We start from the raw sequence: 20,257 nt of genomic DNA on the forward strand, positions 1-20,257 counted from the left end.
AATTTGGCTTATGAGCCTGAGATGATTTGAAAATGAGATCTTCAAAGTCAAGGCTAAAAAGAGTTGAAACTCTATTTCAAGTGAAATGATTTGGGAAAAAGTGATTTATGGCTTAAATGCCGATTTTATGAATTTATGATGTTGAATGTGGAAGTGCTGTTTTGTTGTGAGCCGGAATGGCTATGTATGATTATAAATATTGGTTGGTTCTGGATTGAACCATGAGCCGGAATGGCTGTGTATGATATGAATATTGGCTGGTTCTGGACTGAACCGTGAGCCGGATGGCTGAGATGGATGTTGATCCATGGATGAGATTGAATGCATGTTTATGCTGAATCATTGATAAATGTGAATGTTGCACTTCCACTATCTGAGATACGAGTTTCCCTGGGTAGTAGCAGTGGCTAGCCACCACGTGCTCCAGGTTGAGACTTGATACTCTGTTGACCCTATGTCGTAAGTGTGGCCGGGCACTGTGAAAGTCCCGGATGAGCTCGCCCCCATAAATATTCACTAGTGATGGTGATGGATAAATATTCACCAGTGAGGGTGATAGATATGGATCATGATTATGATCAAGTTTATGATGAGTATAACTCGAGTTGGGGATGTAGACTGGTGTGAGACTTCTTTATTGTTATCATAGGCTAATGTAAAAGAGTGGTTTAATACGTTCCCACAAACTGAAAGATGAAAAATATCAAGAACACCAAGCTTATGAAATTAAAATAAAAGGGTTGAGGAGACAAAGACTTGATGAAGATGTCAGCTAACTGCCCGGAAGAAGAAATTTGGAAAAGTTTCATCACTCCAACTTGAGTTTTCTGTCGGAAGTAACAATCAATCTCCAAATGTTTGATCCATTCATGAAAAATCAGATTAACAACAATATGAAGGACACTCTGATTATTACAATATAAAACTAGTGGTCGGACTAGAAAGATGCGTAAAAATTATAACACGTTGAGTATCCATTAAAGTTCACAAGTTGTGTTGGCAAGTGCACGATATTTTGCTTCGGTGGATGAGCGGACAATGGTGATTTATTTCTTGGTCTTCCAAGAGACTAAAGAGCTGCCCAACAAGAAACAATAGCCTGTTAAAGATTGCTGAGTGTCAAGACATCCAGCCCAATCAGAATCACTAAAGTCGAGAATCTGAATCTCTAAAGTTCTGGAGAAGAAAATTCCTTTTCTGCGGCTACTTTTTAGGTAAGTCAACACTCGCTTTGCGGCTTGAAAATGAAACTGAGTAGAAAACGCCAAAAATTGACTTAATTGTTGTGTTGCATACATGATGTCTAGTCTCGTGATGGTAAGATATATGAGGTGACCAACCAAACGTCGATAGACAAAGGGACCTGAGAGAAGGGGACTGTTGTCTTGATGAAGTTTTGTAGCACTATCCATGGAAATCGAAGTTGGTTTGGCACCTAACAAGCCTGAGTTTTCTAAAAGATTAAGACAAAATTTTCTTTGAGAGAAATTTTTTTTTCTGATTGAGCAACTTCAATACCCAGAAAATATTTCAAAGGACCCAAATCTTTAATTTTAACATGCTGGTTCAAAATTGTTTTAACAATAGCAGGTTCAAAAATAGAATTTTCAGTTATAACAATATCATTAATGTAAACCAGAAGAATAGAGATTTCATCACCACTGAATTTAACAAACAAACTATAATTGAAAATGGTCTACAGGTATCCATGAGATAGTAAAAGATTTGAGAGTTTCTCATACCACATGCGACTAGATTGTCGTAAACCGTATAGAGATTTCAACAATTTGCAACATTGATTCAAGAGAGTTGGCACAATTCCAGAGAGCAGAGACATACAAACATCTTCCGAGATGTCATCGTGCAAGAAAGCATTATTGACATCTAGTTAGTGTATGGGCTAGTGTTTCATGGTTGCCAAAGCCAGGACTAATTTGATAGCAGCAGACTTGATAACAGGAGAAAATGTCTCTAAAAAATCAATACCTTCAGTCTGAGTGAATCCCTTAGCCACAAGACGTGTTTTATATCTATTAATGGAACCATCTAACTTACGTTTGATTCGATAAATCCACTTACAGTTAATCGGCTTAATACTTGTAGGACAACTAATATGATACAAAATTTTGTTTAACTCAAGGGCATCCAGTTTATCTTTCATGGCACTACGCAAACTAGAATGATTGTTGGTGTCCTTAAAAGATTTTGGCTCAACCTCATGTTGTAGAGATAAAAGATAGGTTATATAAGCAGGAGAAATATAAGAAAAAGATATAACGGAAGAAATTGGATAAAGACACATTGAGAAAGTGAAATTTGTGCATCTGAGAGAAAAACATAATCGAAAAGGTAAGCTGGTGATCGGCGAGCTCGGTGGCTGTGACGGAAAAAAAGGGGCTCCTCTAATGAAGGGGACGGTGATGATGGGCCTGATAGAGAAAAAGGATCTGGAGGAAGATAATGGTGTTGTGTTGGATGTAGAGGATTGAGATGTGTCTTAGTTTGGTGAGGCTTCGGGGGAGACTAAAGGAAGAATGGGAGATGTTGGTGGTGTAGTGAAGATGAAATATCAGAATGGATGGGTTAGTGGAAATGAGGTGTGACTCAATAGGAATAGGTTTAGACCCAAAAAGAAGACTAACTAAATTTTGTTTTTGAGGTATGTTTGATGATGTTGGGGTGGGTGTATAGAATTGGACATTTTTTATGACTAAGGACAAGATCATTTCATAAAAAATTACATTTCTGAAAATTTCAATTCTTTTATCTTCTAAAACATAAATAATATATCTTTTAAAACCGTGTTAAAAACTAATAAACATAACTTTTTTGGGTCTTGGATCAAATTTTGATCTATTTGGCATTAGGGTAGAAACAAAACATAAGCATCCAAAAACTTGAAGGTCATGATAATTTGGTGGATGATTAAAAAAAAAACCTCAAATGGTGTTTTAGAATTAATTGCAGATGATAAAATCTATTAAGCAAATAAATAGCATGATTAAACGGCACAAGACAAAAAAATTATGGTAAATTAGATTGAAACATAAGAGCACAAGCTATATTTAAAATGTTAATTGTAAGAACCCGATTTTTGGTAAATAGACTTTTCTGGCTAATTAAAAATTAATTTTACAAAATCCCAAACCACGGCCCAACAAGAAATAGTGAGGCTGGACCAATGGTAAAAAAATTAAAAATTAAAGAAAAAATAAAAAAAATAAAAAAATAAAATAGAAAACGACCATTAATAAGGTCAAAATTGACTTTATGAGGGTAATTAATCCCCCTAAGTCAAGTTTGACTAGTAAATAATAAATATTAGATTACCATTGGTTTATTTTTCTCGCTATAGACTTTTTGAGCTGCAAATTTACTTTTAGTGACGGTTTTGCATACGTCGAGAAAAACTCTTATAACCGAAAACTTCGAAACGAGTGGTAAAAATAATTTCGACCTTGGTAATTGTGTCTCGTGATTAATATTAGCCATCCATTTATGATTTATTTCTTTAAGAATAAATCTTCTTACTTGCCACCCAAGTAACTTGTCTCTCCTTCTCAACCTCTCGGACGAGAATATCTCATCCTTTCACCCCTCTCTGCTGTGTTTTTAACCTCGAGTAACTAACTGCGGTTAACTGTGGATAAGCTCGACACGTAAGTGCTAACCAAGCTTCCTCGTTTTCACGCCCCTTATTCATTGAAGCCCATCTCTTGACCACGAAAACTTCAGCCACTTTTACCATTATAAATTTAGAAAGACTTTGATTTTTTTTTTTAATTAAGGAAGCATTGCCCGCAAAATTCATAAAACACTTTACACATTTTTACACTCTTTTGACCGACTTCTTGAGAGAGAAAGAGAAAAAATTCTTGCACCTATTATCTGCGCCCCAGCCCATATTTCAACTCTTCTTCCATTGTTCTTCATGTATTCTTCAAGGACTCAAACCATACAAGCACAAACTCTTGCCTGTTTTCGTTAATCCTTGCGTTTATATCAAAATTTTGGCTAGGTAAACTCTTGTTCTTTTTTCTTTTCTTTTCTTTTCTTTTTTTAAAAACAGTAGCCATGAAGAATTCTTACTCTCTTTCATGTATTGAGAACTCCTCTTGAAGCACCCATGGAGCACGCCTAAGGAGTTAGAGAGATTCGAGATCAAAGTGGTTGAATTTCGACGTTTTGCGACACTTTAGGCCCAAAACGAAACTCACCACCACCAGCTATGTTTCAGCCCTTGTGTGCACAATTTATAGTATATGAAAGGTTTACTAACTGAATTAGATAAGAGGTAAGGGTTAAGATTAGTTAGATTATGTTTGTGCTTATTTTCAGTGTTCATATGAGCCACTTTTTGGTGATTTTGTGCTTGATTCTTAATTCTGGAAATTCAGTGATGCTTCTCTATTTTTGGACTGTTATTTGAGTGATATATGAAGCTTATTTGCCTCTGGAAAATGTATGGGACAGTAAAAAATTAATGGAGCACTTGGGGTTTAAGTTTCAAGCCTTAAAAGTCACTAAAAGTGGATAAAAATGAAAAATTGTACCCCTGAAAATCCATCCACTAAATGATCATGAAAGTTACATGTATAAGGGTTAAAAAGAAGTTAGAAGAGTGATTTTAATCCTATGGAACAAAGGTGTAAAAGTAAAAAAGGGTGTTATAGCCACTTTTGGATAAAAAGAGGTTTAAAAATGTAATCTAATTGAAAGATAAGTAAAATTCTGAACTTAGTGTCATTAAGGATAAATTAGTAATTATATAAATTAATTGGGTCAAAATTAGAATTACAAGAAAGTTTTGGGTCTAAATAAAATTTTTAGTAAAAGTTAGAGGTAAAACGGTTAAAAGTGGTAACTAGAATAAGTAAATACATCAATAAAGGGTAAAAATGATGTTTTACATCTCTAAGGATAGAATTGGCATTAAATAAAATTATTATGGATAATTTGGTCATAAAAAATATTAGGATTAATCCGGTAACATTTTGACGCTAAATTAGGTTAAACGGTAAACTAGAGTACTTAGGGGCATATTAGTAATTTTAGGTATAAAGTCAAATTAAAAATAATCCATTAACTTAATAGAAGGTAAGAAGGTCTTTTAGTAAAAATATGAGGGTAGAATGATAAAGTAATAACATTAGTGGTGAAAGCGTCACTAAAAGTCTAAAGAAAACGGTAAAGAAAAGTCATGTACAAAAGGGCAAAATTGAAAATATATAAAAGTACTAAGGTAAAATAGTAAATGTGACAAAGGCTGAGATTTAAAGAGCAGAGACCGGGCACAAGTTTTATTTAAAAAGAAAGGGAGAGAAGTCCCTTAGAGATAAATTTTATTGAGATGTGCCACGAAAAAAGAACGGTAAACCCCAAGGTATTAGAGGTTGTTTGGAGGCGGGTATTACCCACTGACTGCTAAAACTCTGTTTCCCTTTGTGCGTATATTATGGCGTCAAGCTTTGCAATGATTGCCTGTTGTCAAGGACTGGTGGTATTTTTAACCACATTGATACGTATGCACAAACGGACGCAATTGGGAAACCATATCTAGGACAAGTTCCTAGGTAACGTCGGGTTGCGGGTAGTCAACCGATGCATGAGCTCATGGCCTGCATAAGACCAGGCATGCATCATACTTGGTTGCTGCATTGTCTATGTTTCTGATGGTTTACTTGTACTTGTGATTGTATTTTTTCTCTGCTTCTTGTATTATGTGCTTGGTTACTGTTCTGTTATACACTTGTGCTTGTACTTGTTTATGTGACTTACTGACCTAACTGCGTGAAGTCTTAGACTTAGGCTACGGAACCCCTTAGGTTTTCCTGTATAGTACCCTGCTGGGAACCTTAGGTTCTCACCCCTTACTTTCTTGTTCCGTAGATGCAAACCGGCGAGATCTTCTTTGAGTTTCCATCCTTGGGAGTAGCGAGCAGCAGTAGCATTACCGGAGGGTCAGATAGACTTCTCTTACTTCCACACAGTACTTTCGTATTTCTTCAGCTACCAGGGATCGATGACTAGCAGTAGGTATAATAGTAGCAGTGGTAGTAGTTGTCTTTGCCCTCGCTTTGTATAGACTTTTAGAGGGCTAGGTGCTTTTGTAAATACCTATATAAACAAGTTAGAATAGGTCCCAGACTTGAGTGACTCTTGTGAGTCGAGGCTAGATAGTATAAACATGGTGTCTATAAATATTTTCATGAATAAGTAACGACGTAACCCAGTATGAATTATATGTACTAAACACTACAACATTTTGGGCCTATGGCCACGGTTTTTTTGTCACGGTTTTTAAAAAAAGGGTGGCTTAAAAGGGTCTATGGTCACGGTTCTTAGGAGTGACCAAAAAGGTTCTATGGTCACAGTTTTTCAAAAAAGAGTGACTAAAGGGGTCTATGGTCACGGTTTTTGGGGGTGACCTAAACATGTCTATGGTCACGGTTTTGGAGGGTGACCTAAAAGGGTCTATGGTCACGGTTTTGGGGGTGGCCTAAAGGGGTCTATGGTCACGGTTTTAGGGGTGACCAAAAAGGGTCTATGGTCACGGTTTTTCAAAAAAAAGGTGACTAAAGGGGTCTATGGTCACGATTTTCGGGGGTGACCTATACTTGTCTATGGTCATGGTTTTGGATGGTGACCTAAAAGGGTCTATGGTCACGGATTTGGGGGGTGGCTTAAAGGGGTATATGGTCACAGTTTTTAGGGGTGACCAAAAAGGGTCTATGGTCACGGTTTTGGGGGGTGACCTAAAGGTATCTATGGTCACGGTTTTGGGAGTGGCCTAAAAAGGTATATGTTCACGATTTTTTGAAAGGGTGTCCTAAAAAGGTCTCTGGTCACAGTGTAAGGGGGTGGCCTAAAGGAGTCTATGGTCATGGTTTTAGGGGATGACCTAAAAGGGTCTATGGTCACGATTTCTCGAAAGGGTGACTTAAAAGGGTTTATAGTCATGGTTTTGGAGGTGACCTAAAGGGGTCTATGGTCACGGTTTTGAAGGGTGACCTAAAAGGGTCTATGGTCACAATTTTACTAAAGGGTGACCTAAAAGGATCTATGGTCACGGTTTTGGTGGGTGACTTAAAAGTGAATATCTTATATATTTAAAATTTCCTAATCTAAACTCTAATTCTAATTTTTAAACTCTAACCCTAATTTTATTTAAATTACACTACCCTAATTAGCCTAAAAATTTCCAAATTAAAACCCCCACCTAAACCTATCCCCCCTCCCCAAATACAACCAACAGCAGTAGAAAGCAAGGGGGGAAGGGAGATAGCTCAGGAACGAAGAAGAGGAAACCGTGCCGCGTCCTACTGCTTTGCCGCCGCCGCATCCTACTGCTGCCGCCATCCATGTCGCACGCGAGAGAGCCGTCGAGCTCGAGGGTGAAAGACACACGTGAGAGAGGGAGGAGCCGCACTGCTGCCGCCATCCATCCCGCCTCGCCATTATCGCCCTTGTTGTCGCCGCCTCAAGCTCATCATGCTTTGTCACCGTCACAGCTCGTCGTCCTTTGTTGCGCTTTGTCACCGTCGCAAGCTCGTCTTCCTGCTTCGGCCATCAATGCGTCCTTCGCCGTGAGTTGGTCTCTGAACAGGTGAGTTTTAGCTTCGTCCCTGTTATTTCTCTTTCAATTTCATTGCTGTAAATAATTAGTACATCTTGAATTTGTTTTTGAAAGTTGAGTTTGTTGCTGAAATTATGATTTAGCTAATTTTGTTATCCTTGAAGAATGATTGTTTTACTATGTTGCATATATGAAGCAAAACAATATTTTCAAGGCTTGTGAGGAGAAGTACCAATCAAGAATAAATGCACTTGAAACTCTTGCGGCTGGGGCCACCGAAGAGAATAAGGTAGTTTCTTTGTTGATTGAGCTGGGGGTGTGGAACTTTGCTGCAGGGAATAAAAATGCATATGAGTTCTGTTGCTGAGAAGGTATTTCTTTATAGATCCTCATTTTGTTAGAAGTTAAAACTTGAAATTGTTATTTTCAGCATGATTAAGTAGCTCAAATTGATTGGACTGTCAGCTCATGTTGCTTATTGTACACAAAGCTAGTTTTTATGTAAATTTGTTTGAAACTATGCAGCATTGTTACCTTTGTATATAATAAAGTTCCTATAATTGCAAAAGGACTACCTTTAATAATTTTGAAAAGTAAATGATGATTTGATTAATATTGAAATTCTTTAGCATTTAAAATTACAAAACATGTTTTCCAGCTTCCAACTCTAGTTCTGTTTGGCTACTAACTTCAGTCAGTTGTTTCATCAGGTTTCTTTACAGCTTGAACAAAGTAAGTTTTGTCGATTGCCAAGCTAGAGCTTTTCAGGTTTACTTTGTTGTTTATGTTGCTTCATTTTTTATTTCCATTTTCTTTTTACTTGTGCTATATTTATCTTATTTGGTGCTTTATAGGAATTGAGAGCTGCAATGAAGTCTGTCAAAAATGAAGTGTTAAAAACAAAAAGAAGCTACTTAGAGGATTTCAAGTACTTTGGTAATATATACTGTATCTCTTCAAGTTCTTTATATTGTTTTATGATTTTTCATATATTATGATGTGGATGTGTGTTGTATAGTGTGTACTAGCTAATATATGTGTGATGTATATATGTTTTGATGATATGCTTTTTTTCCCCTAAGTTGAAGAAGAATAAATGTAGGTGTTTATGTCTAATGTGACTTTACTTTGCATGTTAATGAAGCAGGTGCTGAGCTTTCAAATGGTAAAGTGGCTGAAACAAAAGTTCTCAAGCATTGAGAAGGAAGAATAGAAATACCAGAAATAATCTATCCTGGCAGAGTCTAAATTGTATTGCTCTCACGCCTGTAAAATAATTCTGTTAATAGTGTCTACTTAGTGTTAGTGTATATATCACTGTATAAAACTGAGATTGAGACAAGTGTATTCACTCATCTATATTGATATGTTAGTTGGTTGTTTTAATCACAACTTATCTTAATTGTTGATTATCATTTTTTATTTTCAGATTTATTCTGTGATTATCATCATTTTGGGATGTGATTATGCTTTAAAAAAAATTAAATGTCATAAAATAAAATAGGCTATGGTCACGGTTTTAAGGTGGGGTGACCATAGATGAGCTATGGTCACGGTTTTAAGTGGGGTGACCATAGAGGCTATAGTCACGGTGAAAACCGTGACGATAGATAGGGCTACTGTGACCATAGAGGCTATGGTCACGGTGAAAACCGTGACCATAGATTAGGTTATGGTCACGGTAGAAAAACATAGCCTAAAGTGCCAGAATTTGAACACTAAAACCATGACCATAGAAACCGTGACCATAGATAAAAAAAACTGTGACCACATGTTATGGCCACGAGAGAATAGGCCACGGTGGAAAAACCGTGACCATAGGTCAAAAACCGTGACCATAGACCTATGGTCACCCTTTTCACTAGCTATATCGTGACCATAGACCTTTTTTTTGTAGTGAAATGATCCTTCGGGAATATATGTATGATATTGTTATGTTTTCTGCATTTTCTATTCTTCATGTATATATTATCTATTTAACTATTATCTATTTCGTTATATCTATATATCTGACACGCGATCTCGATTAGCGCTACAGGCTCATATGTATATATTTAATATAAGGTCTAAAGTCTCTAGGGAAAGCTGTGTAGTAGTGCGTGGCGGCTAGCATTATCATGACGTGCTAGAAACTGGGTCGTTACAAATGGTATCAGAGCAGTTCGTCTTTGGTAGAGCCTAGAGTTGGACTGACTATGCTTCACCACATGCTCTGTTTGTGTATTTTCATGCTGCTAAGGTATCTCTAATGATACATCTTGCATGATGATCTGTGAGCATTCATTTTGTAAATGTTAGCACTTAAATTGGATATGTTAAGACTGATCATCTTAATGTTGATCATTTGGTGTTAACAGGACCTCAATGACTGCAAACAGGCGTAGCCCTCGGCAATCGAGTCTGAGTTCCGAGCTGGCATTTGACCCGGCCGCCTTGTTAGAATCTATGAACACAATGGCTGCAGCTGTGCGTGATTCCATTGCTGCAACCAATAGAACAATGGAAAGAATGGAACGACGGTAATGGGAACGGCCATGGAAATGGGGAAATGGATTGGAAAACAGTGTACCCGAGGGGGATAGGCCAATGAATTTAGCATATTTTCTTAAAGTTAATCCGTCTAATTTCTCTGGAACCATCAACCCAACCGGGGCAGATGATTCGTTTCATGCCATAGAATAGGATCTACAGGTGCAACATGTCCCTGAAGGACAATAAGTGGAGTTCGCCACTTACATGCTGAAGGGGGATGCACAACATTGGTGGCAGGGAGTGAGCAAGTTGTTGAAACAAGGAGGTGCTGAGATCACTTGGGCTGACTTCCGCACTGAGTTCTACAAGAAGTATTTCCCTCCGTCCGCCCGCACTGCCAAAGAGTTGGAATTACTGCAATTGAGGTAGGAAAGCATGACGGTGGCTGAGTACACCCAGATATTCGAAGACTTGTGTCGATTTTTGAACATGCCAAGGAAATCTTGCAGAATATGAGGATTGAAAGTGTATTAAATATGAGGAAGGTCTCAGGGAGGATCTGTGACCTTAGTGGGTCCAATGGAGATAAGGAACTTTGCTAAATTAGTCAATAAGAGTCAACTGGCAGAGGAATGTTCAAAGAAGTTGACAGTTGCATGAGCAAATCGTCGAGAGGCTACACAACAAAGTTTTGATCAGAGACTAGCCCCTCGAGGTAGATATTTCAAATCTAACGGACAACAATAGCACTGGAACCGACCTGGAGGCGACCTTCCTATTCGTTTCAATGGTAGTAACAGTAATCATGACCTAGGATGGGTACAGGGAGAACAACCTCAGCAAACTCAAGATGGCCTCATATGCCCCAAGTGTGGGAAAAATTATGGCGGTAGGCCTTGCCGGTTTGGTACAAATATATGTTACTATTGCAATAATAAGGGACACCTGGCAGGAGACTGCCGCAAGAGGATTACAGATAGGGCCTCTAGACCCCATCAACAAGGCAGAGTTTTACTGTGACTACTAACAAGCGCCACTAGACCCAATCACTTTGCTTGAGGTGAGTGTTATGCTAATTAAGAATCTTAACCATAACACATGACAAAGATGTCCTTATAATTCCTTGTGCATAATTGAAATTTTGAGGGTAAAATTTTCTTTAAGGGGGTAAAATGTAAGAACCCGATTTTTGGTAAACAGACTTTTCTGGCTATTTAAAGTTAATTTTGCAAAATCCCAAACCACGGCCCAACAAGAAATAGTGAGACTGGCCCAATGGTAAAAAAAATTGAAAATTAAAGAAAAAATAAAAAATATAAATAGAAAAAGACCATTAATAAGGTCAAAATTGACTTTATGAGAGTAATTAATCACCCTAAGTCAAGTTTGACTCGTAAATAATAAATATTAGATTACCATTGGTTTATTTTCCTCACTAGAGACTTTTTGAGCCGAAAATTTACTTTTAGTGATGCTTTTGCATACACCGAGAAAAACTCTTGTAACCGAAAATTTCGAAACTAGTGGTAAAAATAATTTCGACCTTAGTAATTGTGTCCTGTGATTAATATTAGCCATACATTTATGATTTATTTCATTAAGAATAAATCTTAGTCATTAATTATTTCATCACACGGTAAAATTTACTTCGAACCGAATTTCTGACTTATATTCCGCAAACGACTCCTAGAGACCCAAAATCTTCTTACTTGCCACCCAAGTAACTTGTATCTCCTTCTCAGCCTCTGGGACGAGACTATCTCAGCCTTTCACCCCTCTCTGCTGTGTTTTTAACCTCGAGTAATTAAATGCGGTTAACTGTGGATAAGCTCGACACGTAAGCGCTAACCAAGCTTCCTCGTTTTCATGCCCCTTATTCATTGAATCCCATCCCTTGACCACAAAAATTTCAGCCACTTTTACCATCATAAATTCAGCAAGACTTTGATTTTTTTTTTTTTTTAATTTAAGGAAGCATTACCCGCAAAATTCATAAAACACTTTACACAGTTTTACACTCTTTTGACCGAATTCTTCAGAGAGAAAGAGAGAAAATTCTTGCACCTATTCTCTGTTCTCCAGCCCATATTTCAACTCTTCTTCCATTGTTCTTCATGTGTTCTTCAAGGACTCAAACCATACAAGTACAAACTCTTGCCTGTTTTTGCTAATCCTTGTGTTTATATCAAAATTTCGGCTAGGTAAACTCTTGTTCTTTCTCCTTTTCATTTCTTTTTTTAAAATAGTAGCCATGAAGAATTATTACTCTCTTTCATGTATAGAGAACTCCTCTTGAAGCACCCATGGAGCACGCCTAAGGAGTTAGAGAGATTCGAGATCAAAGTGGTTGAATTTCGACGTTTTGCGACACTTTAGGCCCAAAACGAAACTCACCACCACCAGCTATGTTTCAGCCCTTGTGTGCATGTTTCTAGTGTCTAAAAGGTTTACTAACTGAATTACATAAGAGATAAGGGTTAGGATTAGTTAGATTATGTTTGTGCTTGTTTTCGGTGTTCATATAAGCCACTTTTTGGTGATTTTGTGCTTGATTCTTAATTCTGGAAATTCAGTGATGCTTCTCTATTTTTAGACTGTTATTTGAGTGATATATGAAGCTTCTTTGCCTCTGAACAATGTATGGGACAGTAAGAACTTAATGGAGCACTTGGGGTTTAAGTTTCAAGCCTTAAAAGTCACTAAAAGTGGATAAAAATGAAAAATTGCATCCCTGAAAATCCAGCCACTAAATGATCATGAAAGTCACGTGTATCAGGGTTAAAAAAAGGTTAAAAGACTGATTTTAATCCTATAGAACAAAGGTGTAAAAGTAAAAAGGGTATTATGGCCATTTTTGGATAAACAGAAGGTTAAAAATGTAATCTAATTGAAAGATAAGTAAAATTCTGAATTTAGTGTCGTTGAGGATAAAAGTAATTATATAAATTAATTGTGTCAAAATTATAATTACAATAAAGTTTTGGGTCTAAATAAAAGTTTTAGTAAAAGTTAGAAGTAAAACGGTTAAAAGTGGTAACTAGAATAAGTAAATACATTAATAAAGGGTAAAATGATCTTTTAGATCTCTAAGGGTAGAATTGGCATTAAATAAAAGTATTATGCATAATTTGGTCTTAGAAAAATATTAGGATTAATCCGGTAACATTTTGACGCTAAATCAGGTTAAACGGTAAACTAGAGTACTTAGGGACATATTAGTAATTTTAGGTATAAAGTCAAATTAAAAATAATTCATTAACTTAATAGAAGGTAAGAAGGTCTTTTAGTAAAAATATGAGGGTAGAATGATAAAGTAATAACATTAGTGGTGAAAGCGTCACTAAAAGTCTAAAGAAAACGGTAAAGAAAAGTCATGTACAAAAGGACAAAATTGAAAATATATAAAAGTACTAAGGTAAAATAGTAAATGTGACAAAGGATGTGATTTAAAGAGCAGAGACCGGGCACAAGTTTTATTTAAAAAGAAAGGGAAGGAAGTCCCTTAGAGATAAATTTTATTGAGATGTGCCGCGAAAAAAGAACTGTAAACCCCAAGGTGCTAGAGGTTGTTTGGAGGCGGGTATTACCCACTGACTGCTAAAACTTTGTTTCCCTTTGTGCGTATATTATGGCGTCAAGCTTTGCGACGATTGCCTGTTGTCACAGACTTGTGGTATTTTTAACCACATTGACACGTATGCACGGATGGACTCAATTGGGAAACCATATCTAGGACAAGTTCCTAGGTAACGTCGGGTTGCAGGTAGTCAAACGACACATGAGCTCATGGCCTGCATATGACCAGGCATGCATCATACTTGGTTGCTGCAATATCTATGTTTGTGATTGCTTACTTGTACTTGTGATTGTATTTTGTCTCTGCTTCTTGTATTCTGTGCTTGGATACTATTCTGTTATATACTTGTGCTTGTACTTGTTTGTGTGACTTACTGACCTAACTGCGCAAAGTCTTAGACTTAGGCTGCAGAACCCCTTAGGTTTTTCTGTATAGTACCCTGCTGGGAACCTTAGGTTCTCACCCCTTACTTTCCTGTTCCGTAGATGAAAACTGACGAGATCTTCTTTGAGTTTCCAGCCTTGGGACTAGCGAGCAGCAGTAGCATTATCGGAGGGTCAGAGCGACTTCTCTTACTTCCACACAGTACTTCCGTATTTCTTCATCTACCAGGGATCGATGACTAGCAGTAGTTATAATAGTAGCAGTGGTAGTAGTTGTCTTTGCCCTCGCTTTGAATAGATTAGAAGGCTAGAGGTGCTTTTGTAAATGCCTATATAAACAAGTTAGAATAGGTCCCAGACTAGAGTGACTCTTGTGAGTCGAGGCTTGATAGTATAAACATGGAGTCTGTAAATATTTTCATGAATAAGCAACAACGTAACCCAGTATGAATTATAATGTACTAAATAAGCCTTTGGAAATATATGTATGATATCGTTATATTTTCTGTATTTTCTATTCTTCATGTATATATTATCTATTTAACTATTATCTATTTCATTATATCTATATATCTGACACGCAATCTCGACTAGCGTTATAGGCTCATATGTATATATTCAATATAAGGTCTAGAGTATCTAGGGAAAGCCGTGTAGCAGCGCCTGGCGGCTAGCATTGGTCATGACGTGCTAGAAGCTGGGTTATTTGTTACATTAATGCTTTCCGTTCTATCTTTCCATTTTGTTGTGAGGTTTCAACACAATTACGTTGATAAATAATGCCATTTGAAACATAAAAATCATGTAAAATGAATTCTAGTCTATTATCAGAACGGATATTTGTTACTTTAGAGTTGAGTTTTGTTTCAACTAAATTAATAAAATAATTTACATGATTTTGCACTTCTCTTTTTTATTTTAATAAAATAACCCATTTAAAGCGATTAAAATCATCAACAATTGTTAAAAAATATCTATTATATATTATTTATTATATATTGCTAATTTTACAACTAAATGTGCCACATGTCACTCCCTCATTACAATTGAAATCAAAATTTTTCCTCCAAAATTAAAGAGTTCTCTCCTCATTCCCCTCTCTCTTTCTTTATCTCTCTCATTCCTTCACACACTCTATTTCTCTTATTCTTATACAGACTCTATCTCTTTTATATATCATTATCAATAACTAATTATAAATTTAACAATCAAAATGTATAACATGATATTCTCTAATTGTAATTAAAATTAAATTAAAATTAAAACTGAAATTGAAATTAAAATTGAAATATTGAATTTGAAATTGAAATATAGCTATATTATATTACTAATTTAACAACTAAAATATGTCATAAGTCACTCTCTCCTTCCATTTCTTTAAATATTTATTACATATAATTTAGCTAATAAAAACTTTTTTTCATATGATCCTTTTGGAAAAGTACTTTAATTCTATAATATTAAAACAAAGTCGACGTAATTTCAAAAGATTTATATTCCCGTAATAACATTATCGGCAAAAATACTAGTTAATGATTAATTTTGAAATTCATATCTTTTTAACATCAACAATAGTTCTTGGTAACTCCAATGGTCTTGCCGTGGTTATTGATACATATTTTACTAGTATTTTTACCCATAATACTATTACGAGAATATAAATCTTTTAAAATTACGTCAATTCTGGTATTATAGATTATGACACAAAAAATTTATAGCATTAAACTACTTTTATAAAATGGTCGTAAGGGACAAAAGTTTCCGTCGACTAAGAAGACCAGAGTAGTCTTAAACAAAATTAAATAATAAATTTTTTAGTTATTATTTTCAAATGAAAGAGTTTAATTTTTTTACTTAATTTTAACACTCATTATCTAAAATTTGAAAGAATTTAAGGTGTATATTTTTATATTTAATTAGGTATTAAATTTGTTGCACCAGTGTGTGAATGAATGAGAGAGATAGAGAAAAAAAGAGAGGAGAGGGGAGAATTCTTTAATTTTGGACGAAAAAATTTGATTTCAATTACAATGAAAAAGTGAGATGTGGCACATTTTGGCTTTAAAATTAGTAATATATAACAGATTCATAATAACAAAGCACAACCAAATCTCCTACCGAAGTCTGCAGCAGTGCTTGATGATTGAGGCTTCACATGCCTACCTGGTCTCTGGTTCTCGACACTTGAGAACCACCGATCTGCTTCTGCAATGCCTTCAACACCGCCATTATTTCAGCAAATTCAGATCTCTGCAGTACTTAAAGACTATCATCCAGTCACAACCCCTCCTAATAAATAGTACATGAACAACCTAATTTCATTATGATGCTAAGATTGATTCCTCAAAGTTTATAGCAGCATCAACCATATTCTATCTTGTTTGAGATCAATTCATTTTATGTTTATTAGTCTAATCTGAAGAGTGATTTTTGTGAAAGTAGCTATTTTTCACTTTCATCTAAAACTGAATTTGAAGCTTATAATCGAATGGTGGGTTCAACTAGAAACCAAATAAGCTGACAAAATATTAAATCAAGTGTCTCGCAATTATGTATAAAGGAAAATTCATACTAGAGATCTTCAATATTGTCTGTGCCATGCTTCAACTTAACATGCTTGAGTGCACTTAGCAATCAGTAAGCATGGAACAAAGATGATATCCATGACAAGAATCCAAATACTCAACCACCAATACAAGGTCAATATCAGTTTCATGGAATAAGTTAATCAGCACTTAAGCGTGAGGCTATATAATAGTTCTACTTTTGATCCCAAAAGAAATTGTATTAGCATTCAAAGAAATAGGTGTAAAAATAGTACTTGCCATTAGAATCACCAAATCTTTCATGACAGGTGTAGCTGATAACAAACAAGAAGAAATAAAAGCTTTTCAACATGATTTTAAACAAGAACAATGTAATAATCCCTATATAGGATTTTCCAACACGAAATAATGAAATAATTCAATTAAGCATTAACTGCTGAGTAACATTTGTTATGAAATGAACAAGGGTTTTAAGATAACATTAATTACAACGGTACATTAATTATGGAAATGAACATAATGTACATATTTTCAATGGATTTCTCAGAATTAAAGCCGAGTAACATTAATTATGAAAATGAACAAAGGTTTTAAGATAATTCATATTTGAACCAAATTAGCCAAATTCCTAGAAATTCCTTCTTGCACAGCCTTTTTTATTTGAATCATCAAGCGTAATCACAGACTTAGTATACAGGTTTCTTCACCTATGATCAGATTTTAAAAAATAACAAAAATGTTGAAATTGTCAACAAAAAAAGTGGGGTCATGCATTTAGTAGATGTATTTGTTTCAAAGATGGCAGTGAAAATCATACATCTATGTCATTAATCTTGCCACCGCATGTCTTTTAGAAGAATTCTAAGAAGATTCAGTCAAATAAAACACAGTTGCTCATCAGACCAATCATTAGCTCTTAAATACTATGAAGAAATCTTAAGCACTAACCCACCAGTTACAACTAGGAATATCCGCCGAAACAAGATGCATGCTAGCCATGGTAACAAAGACTCAAAAATCAGCCAATAACACAAGTTCAAAAATTAATTCAATATCAGTGAGTTAACCAAAATCAAGGTGATAGTGAGTTCATGGCATTTCCCAAATCCTCCAACCCAATAGATATAAAATTTACCAAGTTCTGTACAAATTTTGACAACAGAAAATTTATTAATTTGAGTTGATTTATTCCTCCTTAGTGTCTTTTCAATAAGCCTCTAGCAATCATTTCATGAAGATATTTCAGCGCTTGTTCATTTTCACCTTTTTCCAACAGAGCACGAATAGTTAGTTCGTAAGTTACAGCATCCGGAGAGCAACCATTGTCTTCCATTTCCAACTTTAAGGCCAATGCTTCATCAAATAGGCTCTCTTTGCAGAGCCCCTTTATCATAACATTGTATATCCTTGTGTTTAGGTGATAGCCTTTAATGGAAAGATCTTGAAAAATCTCTTTTGCATTTTTAAGCCATCCACTTTTGCATAGGCCATCTATAAGTATGGTGTATGTATATATATTCGGATCAATGCCACTCTCTTTCATTTGATTGAATAATATAAGTGCCTTGTCATGTTGTTTGATATTGAACAAAGCATCCATCAAAGAACTGTAAGTGACTATATTAGCGGGTTGACCTCGATAATGCATCTTTTCAAGAAGCTCCAAGGCACAAAGGATTCTTCTTGATTTTCCCAAGCCATCAATTAGAGTACTGTAAGTTACCGTGTCAGGAACCAAGTTCTTGCGACGCATCTCTTCGAAGAGATTCAAGGCGTCATCGATCATTTTACTTTTGCAAAAGCCATTAATCATGATATTGTAACTCCGAACATTAGGAAACACTCTACTCTCGGCCATTGTGTTGAATACATATTTTGCCTTATTTACCTGATGAACCAAACAATATCCATCCATTAAGCTGTTATAAGTAACCACATCTAGTTTCACACCATCTTTTGTCATTACAGCCAACACACTCTTAGCATCTTTGATCTTTCCTTCCTTGCATAGCCCATCGATCAAAATACTATAGGTACGAACATTTGGAGAAATGTTTCTAAGCACCATATCACTTAACAAATCAATGGCTTCCTTATATTGACCCTCAAGACACAATCCAAAAATGAGAGAACTGTATGTGATAACATTAGGAGAAATTCCCTTATCAAGCATTTCAGAGTATAAATGAAAAGCCTGACTTACAAGTGTATCCTTGCAGAGGGTATCAATAATTGCGCTGTACATGAAGACATTAGGAGCAATGCCATACCGTGGGATCTTTCTCAACATTTGAATAGCAGCTGATGTGTGTCCGGTCTTACAGAGCCCATTAATCAACGTCCCATAAGTGACTTGATTAAAGTGAAATCCATGAGCCAGCACTCTGTCATGAAAGCGCACTGCTTTTTCAACACTACTACAGAGATAGAGACCTTTCAGGATTGTTGTCAATGTCACCGTATTAGGTTGATAATCCATTCTGAAAATCTTGGCCAATACAGAGAAAGCAAGCGTCATACGACCCATGCCACAACAACAATTGATTACGATGCTCAAAGTAAATAAGTCGGGAGCGATTCCTCTAGCTTGCAATTGCTGAAAAAGGGAAATGGCGGTGGAGAAATGGTTGGTCTTGGCAAGAGATCCCAAAATCTTGGTGAATTGGATGATGGATGGAGGGCGACGCATAGAGAGCATGCGAGTGAAGGAATGAACAGCTTCATCAACTTGGCGAAGGGATGGGGGCTCAGAATGAGAGTGAAGGGATGAAGAGGAAGGGAAGGAAACAAAATTAGGGATTTGGAGAAGAGAATACCTAAAAATGAAAGTGATCCTTGAGGTTGAGGATGACAACATTTTAGTGATTCGCACTTTCGCTGTTGTCTAAGTTTGAGAGAGTGCTCTCTGCTCTCTGCTCTCTGCCCTCTCTGCCCTCTGCTCCAAGACGTAGACGACTAGACGTTGCTATCTCTGCGGAAATAGTTCTCTCAATTTTTATCCGGTATGTACGCGATTTCATACTCTTAAAACTTTGGAGTATTAAAACCAAGGTTCTGAAAACCGAACCGGTCATCGAACAAATATTTTTTTCCTTTTCTTTCTTGTTATTTTTTTTTGTTATAAATCTAATTCTAATTCGATATTTAAATTAATGCAATATGATATGATCGGTTCAGGTTTAGTCACAAAAATATATTTATCAGATCCATTTTAAAGCGATCAAATTTAATCAGTTTAGTTTTCAATTTTTTCCAAATCCAACCCAAACTAATCCGATTACACCCTAACTTCATGGATTAAACATTAGAAGCAACAATTCTAGTTACAAATCTGACGATAATGTAATATTATTCTACTCTTTGATTTGTGACTACTTACTTAAAATTATTTTTAAATTTAGTTTTAACTATAAAAATCTAAAATTATATTCAACTAATAACTTAAATTAAATATCTCCAATATAATCTTTAAAAAAAAATTATACAGTACCTCAATGCATCTAAATTTGTTTTCAATATCTTCTTTAATTTCTTTTGAAGTATCTTTTGATAAATTAATTTAAAATAATACTTTAAAATAATATTAATTCTATTCCTAATATATATTTATATATATATCTTAAATAAATGGTATGTTATAATATAGTTAATTTTTAAAATCATGATGCTATAGATAAAAAAAGTAGTATACATGATAAGTTTT

The 20,257-nt window shown here is 35.5% G+C and overlaps 1 protein-coding gene and 1 long non-coding RNA gene across 7 annotated transcripts in view; one reads left to right on the forward strand and one right to left on the reverse strand.

Annotated features, from left to right (window-relative positions):
- Positions 1-8,962, forward strand: part of LOC107641108 — a 13,325-nt gene extending 4,363 nt beyond the window's left edge. Inside the window, exons 4-7 of one of the 5 annotated variants that reach the window (XR_002347163.1) lie at positions 7,773-7,947; positions 8,287-8,344; positions 8,431-8,512; positions 8,721-8,962. This is a non-coding gene — a long non-coding RNA (uncharacterized LOC107641108). The remainder of the gene's footprint in view (positions 1-7,772; positions 7,948-8,286; positions 8,345-8,430; positions 8,513-8,720) is intronic. The other 4 variants (XR_002347162.1, XR_002347165.1, XR_002347164.1 and 1 more) reach the window with 4 other exon arrangements.
- The window catches only part of LOC107644131 (pentatricopeptide repeat-containing protein At1g62930, chloroplastic-like), an 8,340-nt gene continuing 5,663 nt past the window's right edge, over positions 17,581-20,257 (reverse strand). The window contains exon 2 of one of the 2 annotated variants that reach the window (XM_021102760.1): positions 17,581-18,442. In XM_021102760.1, the coding sequence (XP_020958419.1) occupies positions 17,750-18,442 (693 nt within the window). In that variant the 3' untranslated portion in view covers positions 17,581-17,749. Of the gene's footprint in view, positions 19,557-20,257 lie in introns of those variants that run through there. The other variant, XM_016347939.2, reaches the window with a different exon arrangement.

This window comes from Arachis ipaensis, chromosome B05 (genome assembly GCF_000816755.2).
Source record: "Arachis ipaensis cultivar K30076 chromosome B05, Araip1.1, whole genome shotgun sequence".
Lineage (NCBI taxonomy): Eukaryota > Viridiplantae > Streptophyta > Magnoliopsida > Fabales > Fabaceae > Arachis > Arachis ipaensis.